General features: G+C 43.1%; 1 protein-coding gene across 1 annotated transcript in view; it reads right to left on the bottom strand.

Moving 5' to 3' along the window:
- LOC138756123 (myotubularin-related protein 12-like) overlaps nucleotides 1-22,077 on the bottom strand; it is a 28,226-nt gene extending 6,149 nt beyond the window's left edge. Inside the window, exon 1 of the mRNA XM_069922768.1 lies at nucleotides 21,985-22,077. Coding sequence (XP_069778869.1) covers nucleotides 21,985-22,044 — 60 coding nt within the window. The 5' untranslated portion in view covers nucleotides 22,045-22,077. The remainder of the gene's footprint in view (nucleotides 1-21,984) is intronic.
- Nucleotides 22,078-22,788: the final 711 nt, after the last annotated feature.

The following is a 22,788-nucleotide window of genomic DNA, read 5'->3' as shown; positions in this document are numbered from 1 at the left end:
GTTGCAGTTGGAACACCTGCCTCCCCATCACAAGTGAAGGCTAAATATCACATAATGAGGTGGAGGACAGAAAGGTGATTGAGAGTCTAGTAGCCTAGTACCATGAAAACAACCTCTCTCTCAATATCATTAAGACAGAGGAATTGATCATCGATTTTAGGAGGGGTGGCTAGAGCTCATTCCTCTGTCCATATCAATGGCACTGAATATGAGACAGTTGAGAGCTTCAAGTTCTTGGGAATAAACATTTTCAGTGACCTGAATTGGACCAACCATGTTAACAAATCATCAAGAAATAATGCCAATGCCTGCAGTTCAATAGAAGGCTTAAGAAGATTGCAATGTTGCCTTAACAACTTCTAAAAGTACACTATCAAAAGCATTCTGGCTGGATGCATCGCAGTATGGTGTGAGAGCTGCTCCACCCAACATGAGTGGTTACAGAAAGTGATGAACACAGTTCAGAACATCACGCAACTTCCTTCCCCTTCACAGACTTCATATACACTTCCTGCTGCCCAGGAAAAGCAGCTAATGCACTGATGGGCCTATCCCACCCTGGATACATTCTCTTTTCCTTTCTTCCATGGGGAGAAGGTTTAAAGATATTTCTCTCCTGCAGCCATCAGGCTCATGAATGAACATCATATCATAATGCTGCCCTTGCTATGTACTAACTGATTTTTATCATGTAACTCTGTACTCTGTAATTATGCTCTTGCTCTTCAAATTTGGAGTGCTGTATGTATGTTAGAGTTGAATGATAGCTTAATTTCCAATAATATTTCCTCACTGATATTTCCATTAAGAATTCCTTAGTCATCTAACAGTCAAAACATCACTCCCAAGATGACTGTGGCTCAGGTTTGGAAGTCATTGGTAAGGATAGTGCTTGCCACGAATCTCACAAAATCCTACCCAAAAGAGAAGCATGTTCTTCTTGGTTTCCTTTATTCTGATCTGGCTTTCACTTCTGCATTTTTGGTGAATGAACAATAAGAATTATATACAGAGTAAAAAGCAGAAATCAAAACCCACGATATAAGCATTGTAAAAGTAGGGAGATTAAGGGAGATGCTGAAATTCTGAAATTTCAGTACTTTAACCAATCTTATAGAGCTTTTCAAAGTTCCCAGGAAAGTTGACAAAGGAAAGGCTGTAGATATTGTCTACATGGACTTTAGTCAGGCCTTCAACAAGGTCCCATATGGGAGGATAGTCAGGAAGGTTCAGACGCTCGGTATTCATGGTGAAGTAGTGAACTGGATTCGACAATGGCTGGATGGGAGAAGCCAGAGAGTAGTGATGGATGATTGCTTCTCAGACTGGAGGCCTGTAACTAGTGATGCACCTCAGAGATCGGTGCTGGGACCATTATTGTTTGTCACCTATATCAATGATCTGGATGATAATGGGGTAAATTGGATCCAGCAAATTTGCAGATAACGTTAAGATTGGTGGTGTTGAGGACAGTGGAGAAGGTTTTCAAAGCTTGCACAGGGTTCTGGACTAGATGGAAACATAGAAGATGGAATTTAATGCTGACAAGCGTGAGGTGTTGCATTTTGGAAGGACAACCAAGAAAGGACAAACACAGTAAATTATAGGGAACAGAGGAGTGTGGTAGAACAGAGGGATCTGGGAATACAGATGAATAGGGTTGTAATGAGAGCTTTTGGCATATTGGCTTTCATAAATCAAAGTATTGAGTATAGGAGTTGGGATATTGTGATAAAGTTGTATAAGACATTGGTAAGGCCAAATTTGGAGTATTGTGTGCAGTTCTGGTCACCAAACTACAGGAAAGATATCAATAAGATAGAAACAGTGCAGAGAAGATTTACTAGAATGTTGCCCAGATTCCAGGAAGTGAGTTACAGGGAAAAGAAAGGTTAGGACTTTATTCCGTGGAGTTTAGAAGAAAATGAAGGGAGATTTGACAGAGATATTTAAAATTATGAGGCGGATGGACAGAATAAATGTAGGCAGGCTTTTTCCACTAAGGGTAGATGAGATACAAACCAGAGGACATGGGAAGAGTTTAAGGGAAACATGAGAGGGAACTTCTTCACAGAGAGTGGTGGGGTGTGGAATGAGCTGCCAGCTGAAGTGGTGAATGCAGACAAATTTTAACATTTGAAGAATTTGGACAGGTATTTGGATGGGAGAGATATGGAGGGCTATGGACTGGGTGCAGGTCAGTTGGACTAGACAAAAAAATGGATTGGCACAGACTAGAAGGGCTGAAAGGATCTGTTTCTGTGCAGTAATATTCTATGGTTCGATGGTACTTTAACATCATTTCACTGGTTACAATGGAATGAAAATGAGATATATTATTCAAAAAAGATATTCAAGAAGCCAAATTCATGGAGTATTTTGTCACTTTCCTCCTTTCCTGTCTTTATCTCATGAGACAAACTATGCACTGACATTTACCATAAGCCCCTTGATTCCCACAGCTACCTTGACTACGTCTGTCTCTTGTGAGAACACCACCCATTTCTCTCAATTTATCCGTCTCCACCATATCTGTACTTGAGATGTGGCTTTCCTTTCCAGGACATTTGAAATGTCCCCTTTTTTTAGGAAACGTACCTTCCCCTCCATGTGGTTGATGAAGCTTTCAACTACATCTCCTCCATTTCCCACACCTGTTCTCAGCTGACCACCTTACCTCTTACCTTTCCAGTCCCTGCATCCAGCAGATCATTCTTCATTAGTTCTGACAGCTATAATGCAATTCCCCACACCCTTCCCTCCCCATCCCTTTTTGCAGTGATCCCTCTCTCCTCGACTCCCTTGTTCACTCATCCCACCCCAACCATCTCTCCCAAACCCAGGCAATTTACCCTGCAAGAGCTGGAGGTATAACACTTGGAATCTGTTTTTTTTTAGTTTGAATACATTAGTTTAACACAACATCATGAACTCAATTATCAACCATTGGTTTCCCTTTCTATCACATAGTTCATTAAAATCATTTACTAACTGCAAACCTCAAGGTATAATCATTTTCAAGGAGGGGGCACTCATCAGGCTGCAGGCAATTGGCTTCTATGAACTACTCTTTTGTATGTCGTCGTGATCACAATATGCTTGAGATCAATTTGAGATTTAACAAAGAGAAACTAATTTCAGATGTGTTGGGAAATGGAAATGCAGTGGCATGAGAGAGGAACTGATCAATGTAAATGGGATGCACTGGTAGGGAAGATGGCAGAGCAGCAATAAATGGAGTTTCTACAAGAAATGTGGAAGGTGCAGGACAAACAGATAAAAATTGAAGAAATACTCAAATGGAAAATGTCACAACTGTGGCTAGCAAGGGAAGTCAAAGCCAATGTAAAAGGCAAAAGAGAGGGTATACAAGGAACCAAACATTAGTGGGAAGATATGGGATTAGGAAGTTTGTAAACTTGGGAAGGTAACCTCATAAAGAGGGAAAAGATGAAGTATGAAAGTAGGCTGCAAATAATATCAAAGGTACAATAAACTTCAAGTATATAAATAGTAATACAGAGGTGAGAGTAGATATAGGGCCATTAGAAAATGACACTAGAGAAATAATAATGAGAGACAAGGTGATGGAGTATTTTGCATCAGTCTTCACTGTGGAAGATGTTAGCAGTGTGCCTTTTATCCAAGGGTATCAGGGAAGGGAAGTGAGTGTGGCTACTATATCAAAGGAAAGCTATGCTCAGAAAGCTGAATGGTCTAAGGGTGGGGAAGTCTCCTGGATGAGATGGATTGCACCTTCGGGTTCTGAAAGAAGTAGCAGTAGAGATTATGGAGGCATTGATAATGATCTTTCAGGAATCAGTAGGTTCTGCTATAGTCCTGGTTGACTGGAAAATCACAAATATCACCCCACTACTCAAGAAGGGAGAGAGACAGCAGAAAGAAAGTTATAGACCGGTTAGCCTGATGTCAGTTGTTGGGAAGATGTTGGAAGCAATTGTCAAGGATTATGTTATGAGATACTTGACAAAATAGGCCAAACCCAGTATGGTTTCATGAAGGGAAAATCTTGCTTGACAAACCTATTGGAATTCTTTGAAGAAGTGACAAGCAGACTGGATAAAGGAGATGCAGTAAATATGGTTTATTTGGATTTTCAGAAGGCCTTTGACAGGGTGCTGCACATGAGGCAACTTAATAAGATAAGAGCCCCTGGTACAACAGGAAACATTCTGATATGGGTAGAGCATTGGCTGATTGGCAGGAAGCAGAGTTGGAATACAGGGATCATATTCTGGTTGGCTGCCAGTTGCTAATGGCATTCCATAGGGGTCAGTGTTGGTGCCACTTCTTTTTGTGTTGTACATTAATGATTTGGATTATGAAATTTATATAAACTCAACCACCCCTCCCTATGCTGGAGAAGACTGAAGGTGACTTAATGAGATGGAGGGATCTGCCCATCACCCTAATGGGGAGAGTTAACTACATAAAGATTAGGGTGATGCCGGGACTCCAATACCTCTTCCAGTCTTTGCCAATTCCATTGCCACAATCATTTTTTTATGACACTGAATGATAGCATAAGTAAATTCATCTGGAATGGGAAAGTACCTGGAATAGCCTTTGAAAAACTGACATAGGGCTGGGGGGTTTAAATTCCTAATTTTAAGAAATATTATCTAGCAGCTCAGTTGAGGTCCTTCTTTGAGGAGGGGAAATCATCCTCTTGGGTGCATATGGGATTGCATGCAATGGGGGAGAGGACAGTGAAGGATTTCATTTACAAATGAGATGCCAAATTAATAGCAAAAAAAATGGATAACCCCATACTGAAACATCTGATTAAAATCTGGCACGAGATCAATGAACGTCTTGGAGAGAAAGTGGGTGGAGATATCATCAAAGGGCCCCACTGACTCATAATAAATTGATGCCCATGAACATGGGCAGTAAAATCCTAGAGATTTGGGATCGGCAGGGGATCCAACATATTGAGAACTGCTATGATGGGAGATAACTTATGGCTTTCAAGCAGCTAAAGGGTAAATACGATTTGTCTTATGGGACCTTTCACTATTTCCTCCAGTTAAGATTATTTCTAAGGAATAGGTGGGGCCCTACAATGACCCCGCCTACACCTAATGAGGTTGAAGGGTTGTTTTGACTGGGAAACACACCCAAATTTATATCAAGAATGTACTCGAGGCTCCAAGATGAAAGCCCCAAGCAGGGCCTACATAGATCAAGAGAGAGTCAGACCTAGGCATCACAATTGATGAGAGATGTTGGTTGGATTGGTGTAGAGACAGGACGACAACAGTGATCTATTCTAGATACTGATTGGTTCAATACAACTTTCTGTACCAACTCTCCCTCACACAGCAAAAGATTCACAAGGCAAAACCAGAGGTGCCAAGGACATGCTTCAGGTGTGGAGTGGAGCAGGGAACATTCATTCATGCAACCTGCTCCTGCGCAAAGGCAGCCCCATTTTGGCAGGATCTGGCCAACATTCTAACCAGGATGATAAAGGTAACCTTTCTCCCAGATCCAACTTTGTATCTGCTGGGGAACCTTACAGACACAGCTAAAAATGAACTAAATTCCAAATTCAATTAATATTTATCACTTAGCGATGACCTGGAAGTCTGACTCCCCTCTTACTGAGATGCATAGCTGTATTCCCATGGAAATAATTATGTAGTCTGAGAAACCGACTCAGTACCTTTATTAAAATATGGCAGCCATATCTGACGTACACGGGAGCACAGCTGTAGCCACCCCCCGATAAAAAGATTTACAGAGATCTACCAATAGATGGATTAATAAAAGTAATTATATAAGGGGGTGGCTCCACAGCCTCCACTTAATGGAAGTGCCAATACCTCATCCAGCCTCTCCATTTTTTTCTCCCTTTCCTTTTGCTTTCTCTGTCTTTCTCTTATTTTTAGTGGGGGAGGGGTTGGAATGGGAGGGGGAGAAACACCAAATATATGTAGATTGCTGGGAGATATTGATATATTCTGTAATAGTTAGTGATGTTATCTCCTTATTTATTGATGGAAAATAAAATATTCCAAAAAAATGATTGGATTATGAGGCCAAATTTGCAGATGATATAAAGGGAGGTGGAGGAGCTGGTTGTGTTGGGGAAACAAAGGCTGCAGATTGACTGAGACAGATTAGGAGAATAGGCAGAGAAGTGGAAAATGAAATACAATCTGGCAGAAAAAAATGAATGGGCAGACCATTTTTAAATGTGGAGAAAACAGAAAATACTCAGATGTACAGGGACCTGGGAATCCTCATGCCAGATATCCTGAAGGTAAACTTGCATGTTGATTTGGTGGAGAAGAAGGCAAATGCGTTGCTGGCATTCATTTCAAGAGGAATAGAAGGTAAGATCAGGGATGCTGTGATGTTGACACTTAAGAGGCACTGATGAGACCTCACTTGGAGTATTGAGAGCTGTTTTGGGGTCCTCATTTTAAAAAGTTTGTGGATTGGAGAGAGTTCAGCGGAGATTCACAAGGATGATTCAGGGAATGAAAGAGTTAACATGTGAAGAGTATTTAACAGCTCTTGGTCTATACTCATTGGAATTTAAGAGAATGGGGTATGGGTCTCATTGAACTATTTGAAATGTTGAAAGGCATTGACACAGAAAATGTAGAAAGTTTGTTTCCCATGTGTTGTATTTAGAAAAATTACAGCTTCAATAGGTCATAGAAAGATGAGTCTGGACACAATTGTTATATTCGAAGGTAACTTTACTGAACACAAAGGAGACAAACAGAGGAAGATCTCAAACAATATTTAATTACTCTACTACTAATCAACTATATAGTCATTCACATCAAACCCAAGTTAAACAGACTTTCAAACACACTCCTGATTCCCTATTACATTTCAATCAGCTTGGAAGCTGGCTCCATGACTTTTATTTCTAGGTTGGTCATTGGCACTTGGGCAGTCTGTGCTGTCTCCTGTAGTGCACAGAAGTGATGCTGCAGGGATTCTATCTCCCTGTCATTCTGTGCACCCTGTTGACCTAATTTTCCTGCAATTTTGTGTTGGTGCAGGACTCCTCTCAGTTTCAGGAAATCCTGATTTCTTAAGGAGGATTGCCTCGTGGTGCCCTATCTTTTCTCAACGGGGGTCCAGCCTATTGATCCAATTGATCGGCATGGTGTGGCCACGCTGCTGTTGATTTTACATCACACACACACACACACACACACACACACACACACACACACACACACACACACACACACACACACACACACACACACACACACACACACATGTTTGGAAAAGTATCTCGTTCAGTGGGTTCACAGAGAGATGAGACTGGACACAAGAGTTACAATCAAAAGTAACTTTACTTCCACACTACTTCTCCTCTCATGTGAATGACCCTTATTTGCTTTGAGACAGCAAGCACTTCCTCCTCTTTAATCTGGGTAGATTCCATGACCTCACTGCTTGTTTTTCTTACTTCCCATGAGTCTGTGACTGTTTCCTGAGTGAACACTGAAGGGAAAAAAAATTAAGATCTCCCCATCTCTTTTGACTCCATATAAAGCAAATGTAATGATATAGTTGTATGTACAGGTTGGCCTGCCCTCCTGATGACATCCTCTCCTAGACTCCTCCCTGGTCTCCTCCCATGTGACCCAGGCCATAAAGGTTGAGTCCCCTCTTCCTCTCCTCATTTCCCTAGCCTTAACCTGGGCCAGCAATCTCTAGTGTAATAAAGCCCCTTAGTCTTTGTGCATTATTGGGGAAACTGGTAGCACCCAGTCAACAGCCAATCACTCTGGGACTAATTTGCTTTTAAAGTACTTGCAGAAACCCTTAAAATGTTCCTTCACATTGTCTGCCAAAGCAACCTCATGTCCCCCTTTAGTCTTCCTGATTTATTTTTTGAGGTTTTTCTTGCATTCTTTATACTTCTCAAGTACCTCATTTTCTCCGTTTCCTGTCTCTGCTATACATCACTCCTTCTGAATCAGATCCCCCAATATCCCTCGAAAACCAATGTTCCCTATGCTTGCTAACCTTGCCTTTAATGCTGACAGGAACATACAAACACTGTACTCTCAAAATTTCACTTTTGAAGGTCTTCCACTTACCTCGAACATCATTGCCTGAAAACAACATCCCAATCCAGACATTCTAGATCCTTTCTCATTTCATCAAAATTGGCTTTTCTCCAATTTAAAATCTCATCTCAAGGCCCAGACCTATCCTTCTCCATAATAAAATTGAAACTAATGGCATTCTGATCACTGGACCCAAAATGTTCCTCTTCACATATGTCTGTCACCTGTCCTAAGCCCCTCTTACACTTGCACCCCAGTAAATCGGCTGGTCAGTGTCCTGGGATAGGAAAAGAATGGCAATCACAATAATTTAGTGAAATAAAAAGAAGAATAAAAAGTACAGAAGGAAAAATGAATGTCAGATATAGGAAAAAGAGTGGACAAGGTGGAAGAAAGAGAAACAGCCATAGAAATGGAAGTAGAGTATTTAAAAAAGAAATAAAAAAGTTAAAGAGACACATTAGCTCAGAAGATAGATATAATGGAAAATTATAATAGAAGAAATAATATAAAGATAGTGGGCCTTAAGGAAGATGAAGAAGGCAAGAATATGAGAGAATTTATAAAAGATTGGATCCCCAGGGTCCTAGGAAGACCAGAATTACAGGAAGACATGGAAATAGAAAGGGCACATAGAACATTAGCCCATAAACTACAACCACAACAAAAACCAAGATCCATTTTAGTAAAATTCCTAAGATATACAACAAAAGAAAATATATTGGAGAAAGCAATGAAGAAAATAAGAGAAGACAAAAAGCCACTGGAATACAAAGGTCAAAAAAATTTTTTCTATCCAGACATAAGTTTTGAACTCCTGAAGAAGAGGAAGGAGTTTAATACAGCAAAAGCGATCCTATGGAAAAAAGGATATAAATTTATGCTAAAGTACCCAGTGGTACTTAAAATAGTTATTCCAGGGCAGCAAAACAGACTATTCTCGGATCCGGAGGAAGCACGAAAATTTGCAGAACTACAAAACAGACAGAGAGATGAAGACATGTAACGAGAGCAAAAATGACCACAAACTATATGTATGTGTGTATATGGATATCTATATATGTATATATATATATATATATATTTATATATGTGTGTGTGTGTGTGTGTGTGTGTGTGTGTGTGTGTGTGTGTGTGTGTGTGTGTATGTATATATGTGTGTACATGTGTGTATATATATTTAAAAGAAAGTATATAGAGTATAGATAAGAATTAGTAAGGGAAAGTAAGGGAAGAGAGGAAGTAAGGAGGGAATTAAGAGAGTGACCTTTGTTATATATGAAGATTAAAATCTTTTCTGGGGGGGGCTGGGTGGGGAAGAATAAAGAGAAATAAAATATGAAACACTACAAACACATAAGGTGGAAAAGAACATAATGAAGACAAAACAGAAATATTATGAACTAGGAGAAAAAAACGCACAAAATTCTAACGTGGCAGCTTAAGACAGAAGAAACTAAGAGAATGGTATTGGCATTAAGGAAAAAAGACAAGCAAATCACATATAATCCAACAGAGATCAATGAAAACTTTAGAGAATTCTACGAACAACTATATCAAACTGAAACGAAGGGAAAGAAGATAAAATAGATGAATTTTTAACTAAAATTGAACTACCGAAATTACAAACAGAGGAACAAAATAAATTAACAAAACCATTTGAAATAGAAGAAATACAGGAGATAATAAAAAAAACTACTGAAGTATAAAACACCAGGAGAGGATGGATTCCTAATAGAATTCTATAAAACATTTAAAGATTTATTAATTCCTCCCCTTCTGGAAGTAATCGACCAGATTGATAAAACACAAAGCTTACCAGAGTCATGTAAAACAGCAATAATTACAATAATACCAAAGACAGGGAAAGATCCACTCGCACCAGCGTCATGTAGACCAATAACACAGATTACAAGATAATAGCTAAACTATTAGCAAACAGATTAACTGACTATATACCAAAAATAGTAAATCTAGACCAAACTGGATTTATTAAAAAAAGACAAACAACAGACAATATTTGTAAATTTATTAACTTAATTCATGCAGTAGAAGGAAATAAAACTCCAACAGTAGTGGTTGCTTTAGACACAGAGAAGGCCTTTGACAGAGTAGAATGGAATTATTTATTCAAAGTACTACAAAAATTCAGCTTACCAGAGAAATATATTAATTGGATTAAAGCATTATATAAGGGGCCATTGGCGAAAGTGACAGTAAATGGATATATATCAAAACAATTTAACTTAAGCAGATCAACAAGGCAGGGATGCCCACTATCTCCTTTATTGTTCGCATTAGCCATAGAACCACTGGCAGAACTGATAAGAACAGAAAATAAAATAAAAGGGATAAAAATAAAAGACAAGGAATATAAAATCAGTCTATTTGCAGATGACGTTATAATATACTTAGTAGAACCAGAAATATCAATAAAAGAATTACATAGGAAATTGAAGGAATATGGAGAAGTGTCGGGGTACAAGATTAACGCAAATAAAAGCGAAGCAATGCCAATGAATAATGCGGATTTCTCAAAATTTGAGAAAGAATCACCATTCAGATGGCAAACGCAAGCAATGCGATATCTAGGTATACAAATAAATAAAAACCTCAGCCATCTATATAAACTCAATTATTATCCACTAATGAAAAAATTACAAGACGACTTAGAGCATTGGAAAGATTTACCACTAACACTGATAGGAAGGATAAACTGTATTAAAATTAACATTTTCCCAAGGATACAATATTTATTTCAGACATTACCGATACGATTAACAGAGAAATTTTTCAAGGATTTAAAGAAAATAATAATGACATTTTTATGGAAAGGGGGGAAACCGAGGATAGCACTAGATAAATTAACAGAATGGTATAAACAAGGAGACTTACAACTACCAAACTTTAAAAATTATTATAGAGCCGCACAATTAAGATACCTATCAGATTTTTATCAAACAAGGGAAAAGCCAGATTGGACTAGATTCTTTGGCTTGGCTTCGCGGACAAAGATTTTTGGAGGGGGTAAATTTCCACGTCAGCTGCAGGCTCGTTTGTGGCTGACAAGTCCGATGCGGGACAGGCAGACACGGTTGCAGCGGTTGCAGGGAAAATTGGTTGGTTGGGGTTGGGTGTTGGGTTTTTCCTCCATTGCCTTTTGTCAGTGAGGTGGGCTCTGCGGTCTTCTTCAAAGGAGGTTGCTGCCCGCCAAACTGTGAGGCGCCAAGATGCACGGTTTGAGGCGATATCAGCCCACTGGCGGTGGTCAATGTGGCAGGCACCAAGAGATTTCTTTAGGCAGTCCTTGTACATTTTCTTTGGTGCACCTCTGTCACGGTGGCCAGTGGAGAGCTCGCCATATAACACAATCTTGGGAAGGCGATGGTCCTCCATTCTGGAGATGTGACCCACCCAGCGCAGCTGGATCTTCAGCAGCATGGACTCTATGCTGTCGACCTCTGCCATCTCGAGTACTAGATTAGAACTAGATAAAATAGGGGAGAAGATACCTGAACATATATTATATAAATGGGATGAAAAATTGGTACTACGTAGAAATTTTCTGGTATTGCATCACTTGCTCAACATTTGGAAGAAGATTGTATTATATGGCGAGCTCTCCACTGGCCACCGTGACAGAGGTGCACCAAAGAAAAGGTACAAGGACTGCCTAAAGAAATCTCTTGGTGCCTGCCACATTGACCACCGCCAGTGGGCTGATAACGCCTCAAACCGTGCATCTTGGCGCCTCACAGTTTGGCGGGCAGCAACCTCCTTTGAAGAAGACCGCAGAGCCCACCTCACTGACAAAAGGCAAAGGAGGAAAAACCCAACACCCAACCCCAACCAACCAATTTTCCCTTGCAACCGCTGCAATCGTGTCTGCCTGTCCCGCATCGGACTTGTCAGCCACAAACGAGCCTGCAGCTGACGTGGACTTTTTACCCCCTCCATAAATCTTCGTCCGCGAAGCCAAGCCAAAGAAAGAATGTAGAAAGGAATAAAACAAATTACCAACTACCAAAACTAATACTGACACAAAATCAGCTAATCCCTTTTACAATAGATAACCTTTCCTTTAGAGAATGGGAGAAAAAGGGATCAAAAGAATAGAGAATTGTTTTTCGGGAAATAAACTATTATCCTTTCAACAACTGAAGGATAAATATAATATAACTGACGATGTAAGGTTGGCATACTACCAACTGAAATCCTACTTGAAGGACAAATTGAGAAACAGTCTGAGGTTACCAGAAGGAAGTAATTTTGAATATGTGATTACAGATACAATGATAATCAAAAAATTTATAACAAACATGTATATTAAACTACAAGAAAAGGAGAATGAGGAAACAAATGGTAAAACCAAACAAAAATGGGAACAAGATCTAAGCATAAAGATAAAGAATGAAACATGGGAGAAACTATGCTCGGAACCATGAGAAATACAATAAACACAAGGTTACGTATGATACAATATAACTGGATACACAGGTTATACATTACACCTCAAAAGTTAAATAAATGGGACCCAATAGTATCAGACAGATGTTTTCACTGTAAAAAGGAAACGGGAACAACAGTTCATGCAATCTGGACATGTGAGAAAGTGAAAAAATTTTGGGAAGATCTAAACCGGATACTAAATAAAATCACAAAAAAGCAATATACCAAAAAACCCAGAGATCCTCCTCCTAAGTAATATAAAAAACAAAGAATTTGGACTTGATTTGGATGGAGCACAAAAAAGATTTGTTAATGTAGCAAAAAAATGTATTATGTCAACCTGGAAATTAGAAGATAATTTGAGAATACAACAATGGTATATAGAAATGAATAAATGTATTCCATTAGAAAAAATAACATATAATTTAAGAAATAACATTACAATATTTGAACAAATATGGGAGCCATACATGAAACACAATAGAGAAAACCTACCGTGGACATCTACCACCTAAAATGACAGAAGGAGAAGATAATGAAAAGAACTGACTCAGTGGAATTTCTTGTTTATTTTTATTGAGTGACAACATTGTTTAACGGGTTTAATGTATCTTAGATTCTGAACTTTAAATAAGTGGGAGGGGAGGTGAGGGAGGGAGGGAGGGGAGGAGGGAAGGGGGGAGAAAACGACACTGTATTTATTTGAAAAGGAAAATCTATGTATCTTGATCAATATGGTTTAAAGTGTGAAAAATAAAAAAAATTTAAAAAAAATATGTGGAAAGTTAAAATCTCCTACTTTCACAACCTTACGTTTCCTGCAGCTGTCTGATATCTCTCTACAGATTTGCTCCGCCAATTCTCGTTGACCATTGGGCTGTCTATAATACAACCCCTTGAGTGTAGTCATACCTTTCCTGTTTCTCATCTCCACCTATATAGCCTCAGTAGCGAGCCCTCCAGTCTATTCCGCCTGATCACAGGTGTGATATTTTCTATGATGAGCAATGCCATTCTTCCCCCTTTCATCCCTCCCGTTCTATCATATCTAAAGCAACAGAATCCAAGAACATTGAGTTACCAGTCCTGCCCCTCCTGCAACCAAGTTTCAATAATGGCCACAATGTCATAATTCTATGTGCCAATCCAGGCTCTCTAAGCTCGTCTGCCTTTCCTACTTTACTTCCTTTGAAATAGATGCACTTTCAAAAATTTCCACCATGTACAACCCATTAACTTCTAACAGTGCATGCAATTTTCACATCATCTTTTCCCTCCTCCGCTCCTCTATCTTCTCTGGCACTCTGGTTCCCCTCCCCCCTGCAGCATTAGAAAACCTTCCCACAAGGACATTAGTCCTCTTCCAGTTCAGATGCAAACTTTCCCTTTGAAACAGGTCCCACCTTCTCTGGAAGAGAGCCCAATGATCCAGAAACCCAAAGCCCTCCCTCCTGCACCATGTCTTTAGCCACATGTTAAGCTGCATTATCCTCCTATTTCTAACCTCACTAGCACATGGCACAGGTAGCAATCCTGAGATCACAACCTTGGAGGTCCTGTCCTTCAACCTAGTGCCTAATTCCTTGAACTCTCCTTGAAGGAACTCCTCAACTTTCATACCTATGTCTTTGGTCCCTATATGAACCACAGTATCTGGCTACTCACCCTCCCTCCTAAGAATGCCATGATCTCAGACCCTGGCACCAGGGAGTCAACATCGAGGATGCTCAGTCACTTACACAGAACCTTTTATCTGTCTCCCTAACTATGGAATCCCCGGGAGATCCAAGATGGCGGTGAGGGGCTGGTAAGGTGATCCAAGAGCTCCCTGAGGAAAAGAGAATAAAGGATAGATATAGGAAGATCCCCTAAAATAAGAAGACCCCCAAAAAGAAGGAAGACAACCAAGAATATGAATAGAAGAAAGAGTGAGAAGGGAAATAAAAAAGAATGAAGAAACAGAATGGAGGAAAAGACTCAACATGTGGTGGAGGTGGAGAGGCCATCCTGGGCCTAACAAGACATCAATGGTGGTGTCAACGACAATGGAGCCCTAAAGCTTCCCAAGGATTCACTCAGGAGAGAGAAACAGTGGCCCCAATATGGTTGGATCTCAAGGGGGCGCGACCGAAGCAGTATGAGCGCAGTCGGGTGCAGGTTGTGGGGGCTTAGCCATGGAGGAGCGGATGGCAACACGGGTGGTGACAGGAGCGGTGTTGGTCATGGACGGTTCAGGGCCCAAGGTTGGGTGGCGTTGAGCTGAGGAGGAGTGGATGGCGATGCTGGCGGCAGAGGAGAGAAGGACACTAAGGGCTGGAAGAAAAAGTAAAGGAGAAAATATAGACAAAGGCCTCTCTAACCAGCAGGCGTGAAGGGCGTTCAAGGTGTCAGAGGGCATTCAAGACATCGGGCCTGGAGGATTCCGGGAGCAGCACAGCCAGAGGGGAATCAGGGGGAAAGTAACATGCCAGGAGTCAGATAGTGAGGTGGAGGAGGAAGAAGAAGGGGGTAAAAGAAGGACAGTGCAAGGAGGTTGAAGTTAGATAAAGGGGCAAGAGGACCTGTTGCCTTTTCCCAGAGAGATATTGGAGGCCATTGGCCAGATAAAAAGAACTTTGAAGATACTAATGACAGGCTGTAGGCTGCTAGCATCAAACAACACGAGGCAGAGTGCAGGTAAAACACTAGTTTTCATAGACTGGTATACAGCTAGGCTTTGAGGCCTTGGTCTTGCCTCTGTACACGCCTAGGCCAGAATGAGGGGGAAGGGATACCCCCCCCCCTCCTCCAGGCTTATATACAAGGTCACCAGGTGGCTCACCTGGTGACCTAGTGGTGTAATGACATCATGCATGACATACCACCACATTCACCCCCCCTTAAAAAATTGTGACTGGCCCTCCCCCAACCCTCACCCCCTCTGTCTCTTTGCACCCATTCATAAGTCCAGTATTTGATGCGGTTTCCTCTTGCTCCTGGACTTTCAGGGAGCCGGTGCAGGATGCGGGGTAGGTGGGGGTGTGCCAGGGCCTGGGGGTCTTGGCCCTGGGCGAGGGTGTGTTCATCTGCTGCTCTTCATGGTGCTCCATGGGGGTCCACGACCCTCCCGAGTCGACCGTGGTTCCTTCCTGCAGATCCTCCGGAGCCTGTGGTGCTCCCGCATCGTATGCTGTCCCGTCCTGCTGATCTGTAGGGGTCTGTAATTCTTCTGTGCCACCCATTTCTCCTGCCAGTGCGAGGTCCCTGGTGGCCACCGATTCTTCCCATCCATCCTCAAACGTGATGTAGGCGTAGTGAGGGTTCACGTGCCTCACTTCCATGGGCTCCTCCACCGGGTCCGTCCTGTGGCGTCTGCAATACTTGTGGAGGAGGGCCGGACCCGGCGACATCAGCCATCTAGGAAGCACGGTGCCTGTCGCAGCTTTCCTCAGGAAAGAAAAGATACGGTCATGTGGTGTCACGTTAGTGGCGGTACACTATAAAGAGCGTATGGAGTGCAGACCCTCCGGTACCACGTCTTGCCACCTTGCTACTGGTAGGTCCTTTGCTTTGAGTGTTAGCAGAACCATCTTCCAGATGGTAGCGTTCTCCCTTTCTACCTGCCCGTTCCCCCTAGGGTTATAATTCATAGTGCGACTGGTCACAATGCCTCTATTCCTGAGGTACTGTTGGACCTCAGTGCTCATGAAGGCAGCACCCCTATCCGTGTGTATATAGCTAGGGTACCCACACAAACTAAATATAGATTGCAGGCACTTTATTACTGTGGCTGCGGTGACATCAGGACATGGGATAGCAAAGGGCGTTTAGGAAATAGATGTTCCTGTCATAGGACGGAAGTGGGCCTTTGAAGTCAAGGCTAAGCCACTCTAAAGGCCTGGTAGCTTTTATTAAGGGGACACTGTCTGGCCGATGGAACTGTGGTTTACACTCCGCACAGATGGGGCAACCCCTGCTTACCGTCCGTAACTCCTCAACTGAGAATGGAAGGTTTTTGGCCCTGACAAAGTGAAAGACCCTCGTGACTCCCGAGTGGCCCAGCTCATTGTGCAAGCTCTGCAGCTGGTACATGCGATTAAGGGCCGCACAAGTGCCCCTGGACGATGCGTCTGAGGGCTCATTGAGCCTCCCTGGATGGTATAGGATGTCGTAGCTGTACGTTGACAATTCTATCCTCCAGTGCAAGATTTTATTATTTTTTATTTTCCCCTTGTTCTGGTTATCGAACATGAATGTCAAGGATCATTGGTCCATGACAAGGGTAAAGCGTTTACAGGCCAGAAAATGTCTCCAGTGCCGCACTGCTTCCTCAATGGCCTGGGCCTCTTTCTCCACTGCCGAGTGTCTTATCTCGGACCCCTGGAGGGTCTGCGAGAAAAAGGCCACCGACTGCCCATCTTGAGGTGTCGGTCTCTACCTGAAAAGGGACCGTCTCATCAATGGATTGCAGGGTTGCCTTCACAATCAGATCCCTGATCTCTTTGGAGGTTTTGATAGCAGCAAGGCTGAGGGGAAAAATTGAGGCCTTTATGAGTGGGCGGGCCCTGTCGGCGTAATTGAGGACCCATTGAGCATAGTATGCAAACAGCCCCAGAAACCTCTTTAATGTCTTTTGAGAATGATGGATGGGAAGGTCAAGCAGCTGGGCTGGGTCCAGGCTGATTTCCCCGTTTTGCACCACGTAGCCCAGGATCGCTAACTTCCTGGTGCTAAAGACACATTTATCCTTATTGTACGTTAGATTGCGCTCCTTTGCTGCCTGAAAAAAACGATGAAGGTTAGCATCATGGTCAACTTGTGAGTGGCCGCAGATCGTAACATTGTCCAGGTACGGGAACTCTGCCTTTAAGTGGTACTCGTCTACCATGCGGTCCATCTCCCGCTGGAACAGGGATACCCCGTTGGTGATACTAAAGGGGAGGCGGAGGAACTGGTACAACCTGCCGTTCGCTTCGAATGCCATGTATATCCTATCGCTCTCTCTAATGGGCAACTGGTGGTACACTGCCTTGAGGTCGATAGTGGAGAACACTTTGTACTGGGCAATGTTGTTTACCATGTCCGCGATACGCGGAAGTGGGTATGCATCAAGCTGCATGAATTTGTTGATAGTCTGACTGTAGTCTATGACCATACGCCTCTTCTCCCTGGAATTCATTACCCCTACTTGTGTTCTCCAGGGGCTGGAACTCTTTTCTATAATGTTCTCCTGCAGGAGTCTATGGACTTCTGCACCGATAAACTCCCTGTCTTTTGGGCTGTACCTCCTGCTCTTGGTGGCCACCGGGGTGCAATCAGGTGTGAGGTGCATGAATAAAGGGGGGGCTCTATGTTCAGGGCTGTGAGGTTGCAACAACACTTCCTTCTAAGGATTAATGGGGGAAGCGCCCCATCGAGCACCATTGTGATGCTTTTCAATTGGCACTGAAAATCCAACCCTTGGTCTATAAAGCTCTCTGTACTCCCACTATCCACCAAACAATTTACAGTAACCCCGTTAACCTTAATACTAATGGTCGTGTCCAGTAGTTCATGCAGACTTGCCTGATTCAGTTGTAATGAGGCCAGCCTGGTGCTTCCTCCATTTTGATAGGAACTTTCATCTCAACTTCGATCGTAGTACTTGGTAATGAAGCCGTCATCTGGTCGTTGTGTCCTCTGCCCGGCTTCCCAAGATGGCCAACAGCACATGGCACTCTGCTTTGTCTTGCCTGAGGGGGAAGGAGAAGCTCTTTCCCGCCTCTCATTTGCATGAGAGAGGGCTTTGGCGGGAGCCTTGAGACTTCTGCATTCTTTCACTTAATGCCCCTTCTTTCCACACCTCAAGCAGTCCTTCTCCTTAGCTGAACAGTGGGCTCTGGGGTGCTTTAGCTGCCCCAAAAAAACACACTTGGAACGGTCTAATGAGGCAGTTGCTGCGGAGTGTTGCCCTTGTTCACCTGTGCACCTCTCCCTGTAAGTGGCCCATGAGTCCGACTCAGTGTACTCCTCTAGCTCCCTCTGAGAGTCCTCCAGAGCTCCGCAATGGTTTCAACCTCATCTAGCCTCATTATCCTCTTTTCCAACAGCCTCTGTCTTATCTCCGTTGACCTGACCCCGGCTACGATTCTGTCCCTCACCAGGTCATCTGCGTACTCTTGGGCAGATACTGTCTTAAAATTGCAAGCCCTCACCAAATCCTTCAGCGCGAGTATAAAGTCTCTAACAGACTCCCCTGCTTGCTGCGACCTGGACACGAGTCTGTGCCTGGAGTGCAGCTCACTGTTCCCCCCTATTATAATGTCTTTGCAGAGTGTCCATTGCTTCCCAGTATGACTTGGTGTCCTGAATTAACGAGTACGGACCATCTCCCAGCTGAGTCACCAGTAGCACCAGCATTTCCTCCTCTGACACTCCCTCTACCTCCGCGTAATTTAAAAAACACCTATACCACCGGCCAAAATGCATGCTCGCACTGGGGGTTCTGGGATCCAGCTCAAGCTTCTCTGGCCACAGTACCTGGCTCAGCCTCAGCTTGTGGTTTGATAGCTGGGGGTAGGCGCGTGCTGGGCCTGATCCCTCTCGCACATGGTTGTTTGCCCCTGAGGAGACACAGGCCCCCTCTGGGGAATCAGAGACATTTGGGGGTGGCTCTGGGATAACAGCCCATCCCCCTGATCCTGCCGGTAAACCACGATCAGCAAGGCAACTTGCTGTATGCCCTTCACCTGTGTCTGGCATGACTCCTGGTTGTATACCAGGTACCTCGTGTGCTGCCCTAGTGAGTTCGCGAACAGGTAGGGCACTCTGCCACTCGTTACTTACCCAGGGATCCCCACGTGCTGCACGGCTGATCCTGGTCCTGGTGAGTTCATGACAGGTAGGGCACTCTGCCACTCGTTACTTATCTTGGGTTGTTTCTGACACCTCCAAAATCCACTACAATTGTGGGGTGGGCTCCCCCCTCGCTCTTGATCCTGATCTCGCAGCTTTCTAGCTGGTCCGTTTTCGGCTGCACATGCCCAGGGCCCGTTTCCATTCCTGGATTCCTGAGTCAGGTCTAGCGGGGTGTCCATTCTGGAGATGTATAGCAGTCTATTAAATTGTAGGCTACTAGCATCAAACCACACGAGGCAGAGTGCAGGTTAAACACTAGTTTTAATAGACTGGTATACAGCTAGGCTTTGAGGCCTTGGTCTTGCCTCTGTACAAGCCAAGGCCAGAATGAGGGGGAAGGGATTCCCCCCTGGGCTTATATACAAGGTCACCAGGTGATGTAATTGAAACATAGAAAATAGGTGTAGGATAAGGTCATTTGGCCCTTCAACCCTACACTGCCATTCATTTTGATCATGGCTGATCATCCACTCAGTACCCTGTTCCAGCTCTCTCTCCATACTTCCTGATCCCCCTAGTCACAAGTACTAAATCTAACTCTCTCTTAAATATAGCTATGGAACCGGCCTCAATCACTTCCTGTGGCAGAGAATTCCATAAATTCACCACCCTCTAAGTGAAAAAATTCTTCCTCATCTCAGTCCTAAAGAACTTCCCCTTTATCCTTAAACTGTGACCCCTGGTTCTAGACTTGCTCAACATTGGGAACAATCGGGGGAGCATAGCAAGATGGCGTAGGGAACAGACGTGCCTTCCAGACCTCTCCTGACTCTGATTTATTGTTTTGTCTTTAAGTGCCCGTTAAAGTTCTTTTAAAAGTTTATAAATAATAAGAGGTGCTGGATTAGTGCCTAATGGTTTATATGCAAAAAAAAGGTAAAAGAAAATATCAACAGACTGTTAAAAAACTACATTTTCCGAAATTGTCTGAGCCTACTTGTTTACAAGAAGCCAGGACTCAGCGTAGAATGGATCCAGAAGAAGATGTACAGAATTCGGCATTGAAACTCCGTTTTATACTGGTAAGGCTCTTTGAAGGTCGCATTCAGCAGCTTTCAGAACAAAGAGCTGGCCGGGTGCCAGTATTTCACACAACGGCCACTGTGAGTGCTGTTACTCAGACTTTGACAGTTGAATCAGCCGGGGCGCCACCAGCTGGAGAGTTAAAGAACTGTCATTCGACTGCTACAGTGGTGGCGCTGCAAAATGCATCTTCAATTACAACGGTTTTTCCAGACATCGATTCAGTGAAGATGATTAAAGAGATTTGGCTTAAAGATAACCCTGATCTTCAGTCTCGTGGCTTTGCTGGGGGGACTTTGACAGGGATTTTTATAAGAAGTCAAACTGCTAGAAAAGATACTAAATTAAGGGAAGAGACAGAAGATCCCGTGGTCTCTAAGGAACAGCAAGACCCCATTATGCCTGAATCTACTTCTGTTGAAATGTTTGTTAAGGATCTTGAAGATAAGATATATTCTGTATTGAGTCACTTAACTAATTTTGTGAACCCGTTTATTTCCAAGATTAATGCGATGGCGGAAGCCATTAATGGAGCTTTTAAGCTTGAAACCATTGAAAAATTTGAAATGTATGATCAAGGTTTAGTCGATATACAGGATCAACTGCAAGATGAAAATAGAATAATTGAAACATTGCAGATCCAAAATAAAAATTTAGCAAAAAAGGTTGATTATTTGGAGAATCAATCTAGACGGAACAACGTGAAAATTGTTGGTTTGCCAAAAGGCATAGAAGGACCAGATCGTATGGCTGAGAGGGGATTTGATAGAGGTATTTAAGATTATGAAAGGGATAGACAGAGTGGATGTGGATAGACTATTTCCGTTAAGAGTAGGAGAGATTGAAACAAGAGGACATGAGTTAAGAGTTAAGGGGCAGAGGTTTAGAGGTAACATGAGGGGGAACTTCTTTACTCAGAGAGTGGTAGCGGTGTGGAATGAGCTTCTGGGAGAAATAGTGGTGGCAGAGTCAATTTTATTATTTAAGAAAAAGCTGGACAGGTATATGGATGAGAAGAAGGTGGAGGGTTATGGTCATTGTGCAGGTAGGTGGAACTAGAGAGGAGTGTTTGGTTCGGTGCAGACTAGAAGGGCCTAATGGCCTGTTTCCGTGCTGTAATTGTTATGTTATGTTGTGTTATGTTAAATGAAAAAAGAAAAAAAGAGATTTACCCCTTTACCTGTGCCTCAGCCTCTCTGTGCCTAAGTCTCTTGAGCCAAAGTCTCAAGTCTCCACTCCTTTACTGCCCCACTCCCTCACCTTTCACTCCTTTTATTTTATTGGCCCTCAAGCAATTTATTTATTGCTCTAGCAGTCTCTCCTCGCCCCTCCTCCAACGGTCGCCTTGGGAAACAACGACTCTGTTGCCCTCCGAGCAGCAGCAGCCCGATCCAATTAGGCCCTCGAAGCTAAATCAAAAATTGAAATACTTACTGCTCTAGCAATCTCTCCTCGCCCCTCCTCCAATGGTCGCCTTGGGAAATACCAACTCTGTTGCCCTCTGAGAAGCAGCAGCCCGATCCAACTAGGCCCGTGAAGCTAAATCAAGAATTTAAATACTTACTGCTCTAGCAGTCTCTCCTCGCCCCTCTCCAACGTTCGCCTTGGGAAACGTGCATGACATACCACCACAGGGGCAATCAAAGAAAGGCTGGATAACTTGACAGAAAGGATATCTGAAACGGAAGAAAGAATTGAGAGAGTGAAAAAAAGATTAGATAAGAGGAAGAATGAAATGGATGCATAGGAGAGGTATAGGATAAGGATGTGGCAGAAGATAGATTTCTTACAAAACATCAGCAGGAGGAATATGGTTAAAATTGTGGGGGTAAAGGAGGGGAGAGATATGGTGGAGTTCCTGAAAAAGTGGATCCAAGATAAACCTGGGGAGGGAAAAAATTGGAAATAACCTGGAAATAGAATGGGCCCACTGGTCTCTTGCTGCACCCCCCCTCCCCCTACCCCCCCCCCCCCCAACACTGCCTGGGTCCAAACCAACAGCCACGCTCCATCCTAGTAAGGCTCCTTCACTATCAGGAGAGAGAGGTGGCAGCGGTGAGTGCGATGGCAAGGGGGGGTCCAGTGGAATATGAGGGGGAGAAGATTTTATTCTACTTAGACATAAGCACTGCACTATTGAAATGCAGGAGGGAATTTGACCCGGTTAAAAAGAGCCTGGAACAAAAAGGAATTGAATTTACCCTCCTTCACCCGGCAACGCTGAAGATAGTGAGGGCAGGAGGGGAAAGAAAGTTTTTTAAGGATCCAAGGGAGGCAATGGACTTTGTAAGAACCCCGCCACTGCTTCGGGTTTTAGAAGATAAGAACTAGGAGCAGGAGTAGGCTATTTGACACCTTGAACTGCTTC

This window comes from Narcine bancroftii, chromosome 3, assembly GCF_036971445.1.
Source record: "Narcine bancroftii isolate sNarBan1 chromosome 3, sNarBan1.hap1, whole genome shotgun sequence".
NCBI lineage: Eukaryota > Metazoa > Chordata > Chondrichthyes > Torpediniformes > Narcinidae > Narcine > Narcine bancroftii.
The sequence above is the reverse complement of the archived record's forward strand: the minus strand, read 5'-3'. Positions and strand labels throughout refer to the sequence as shown.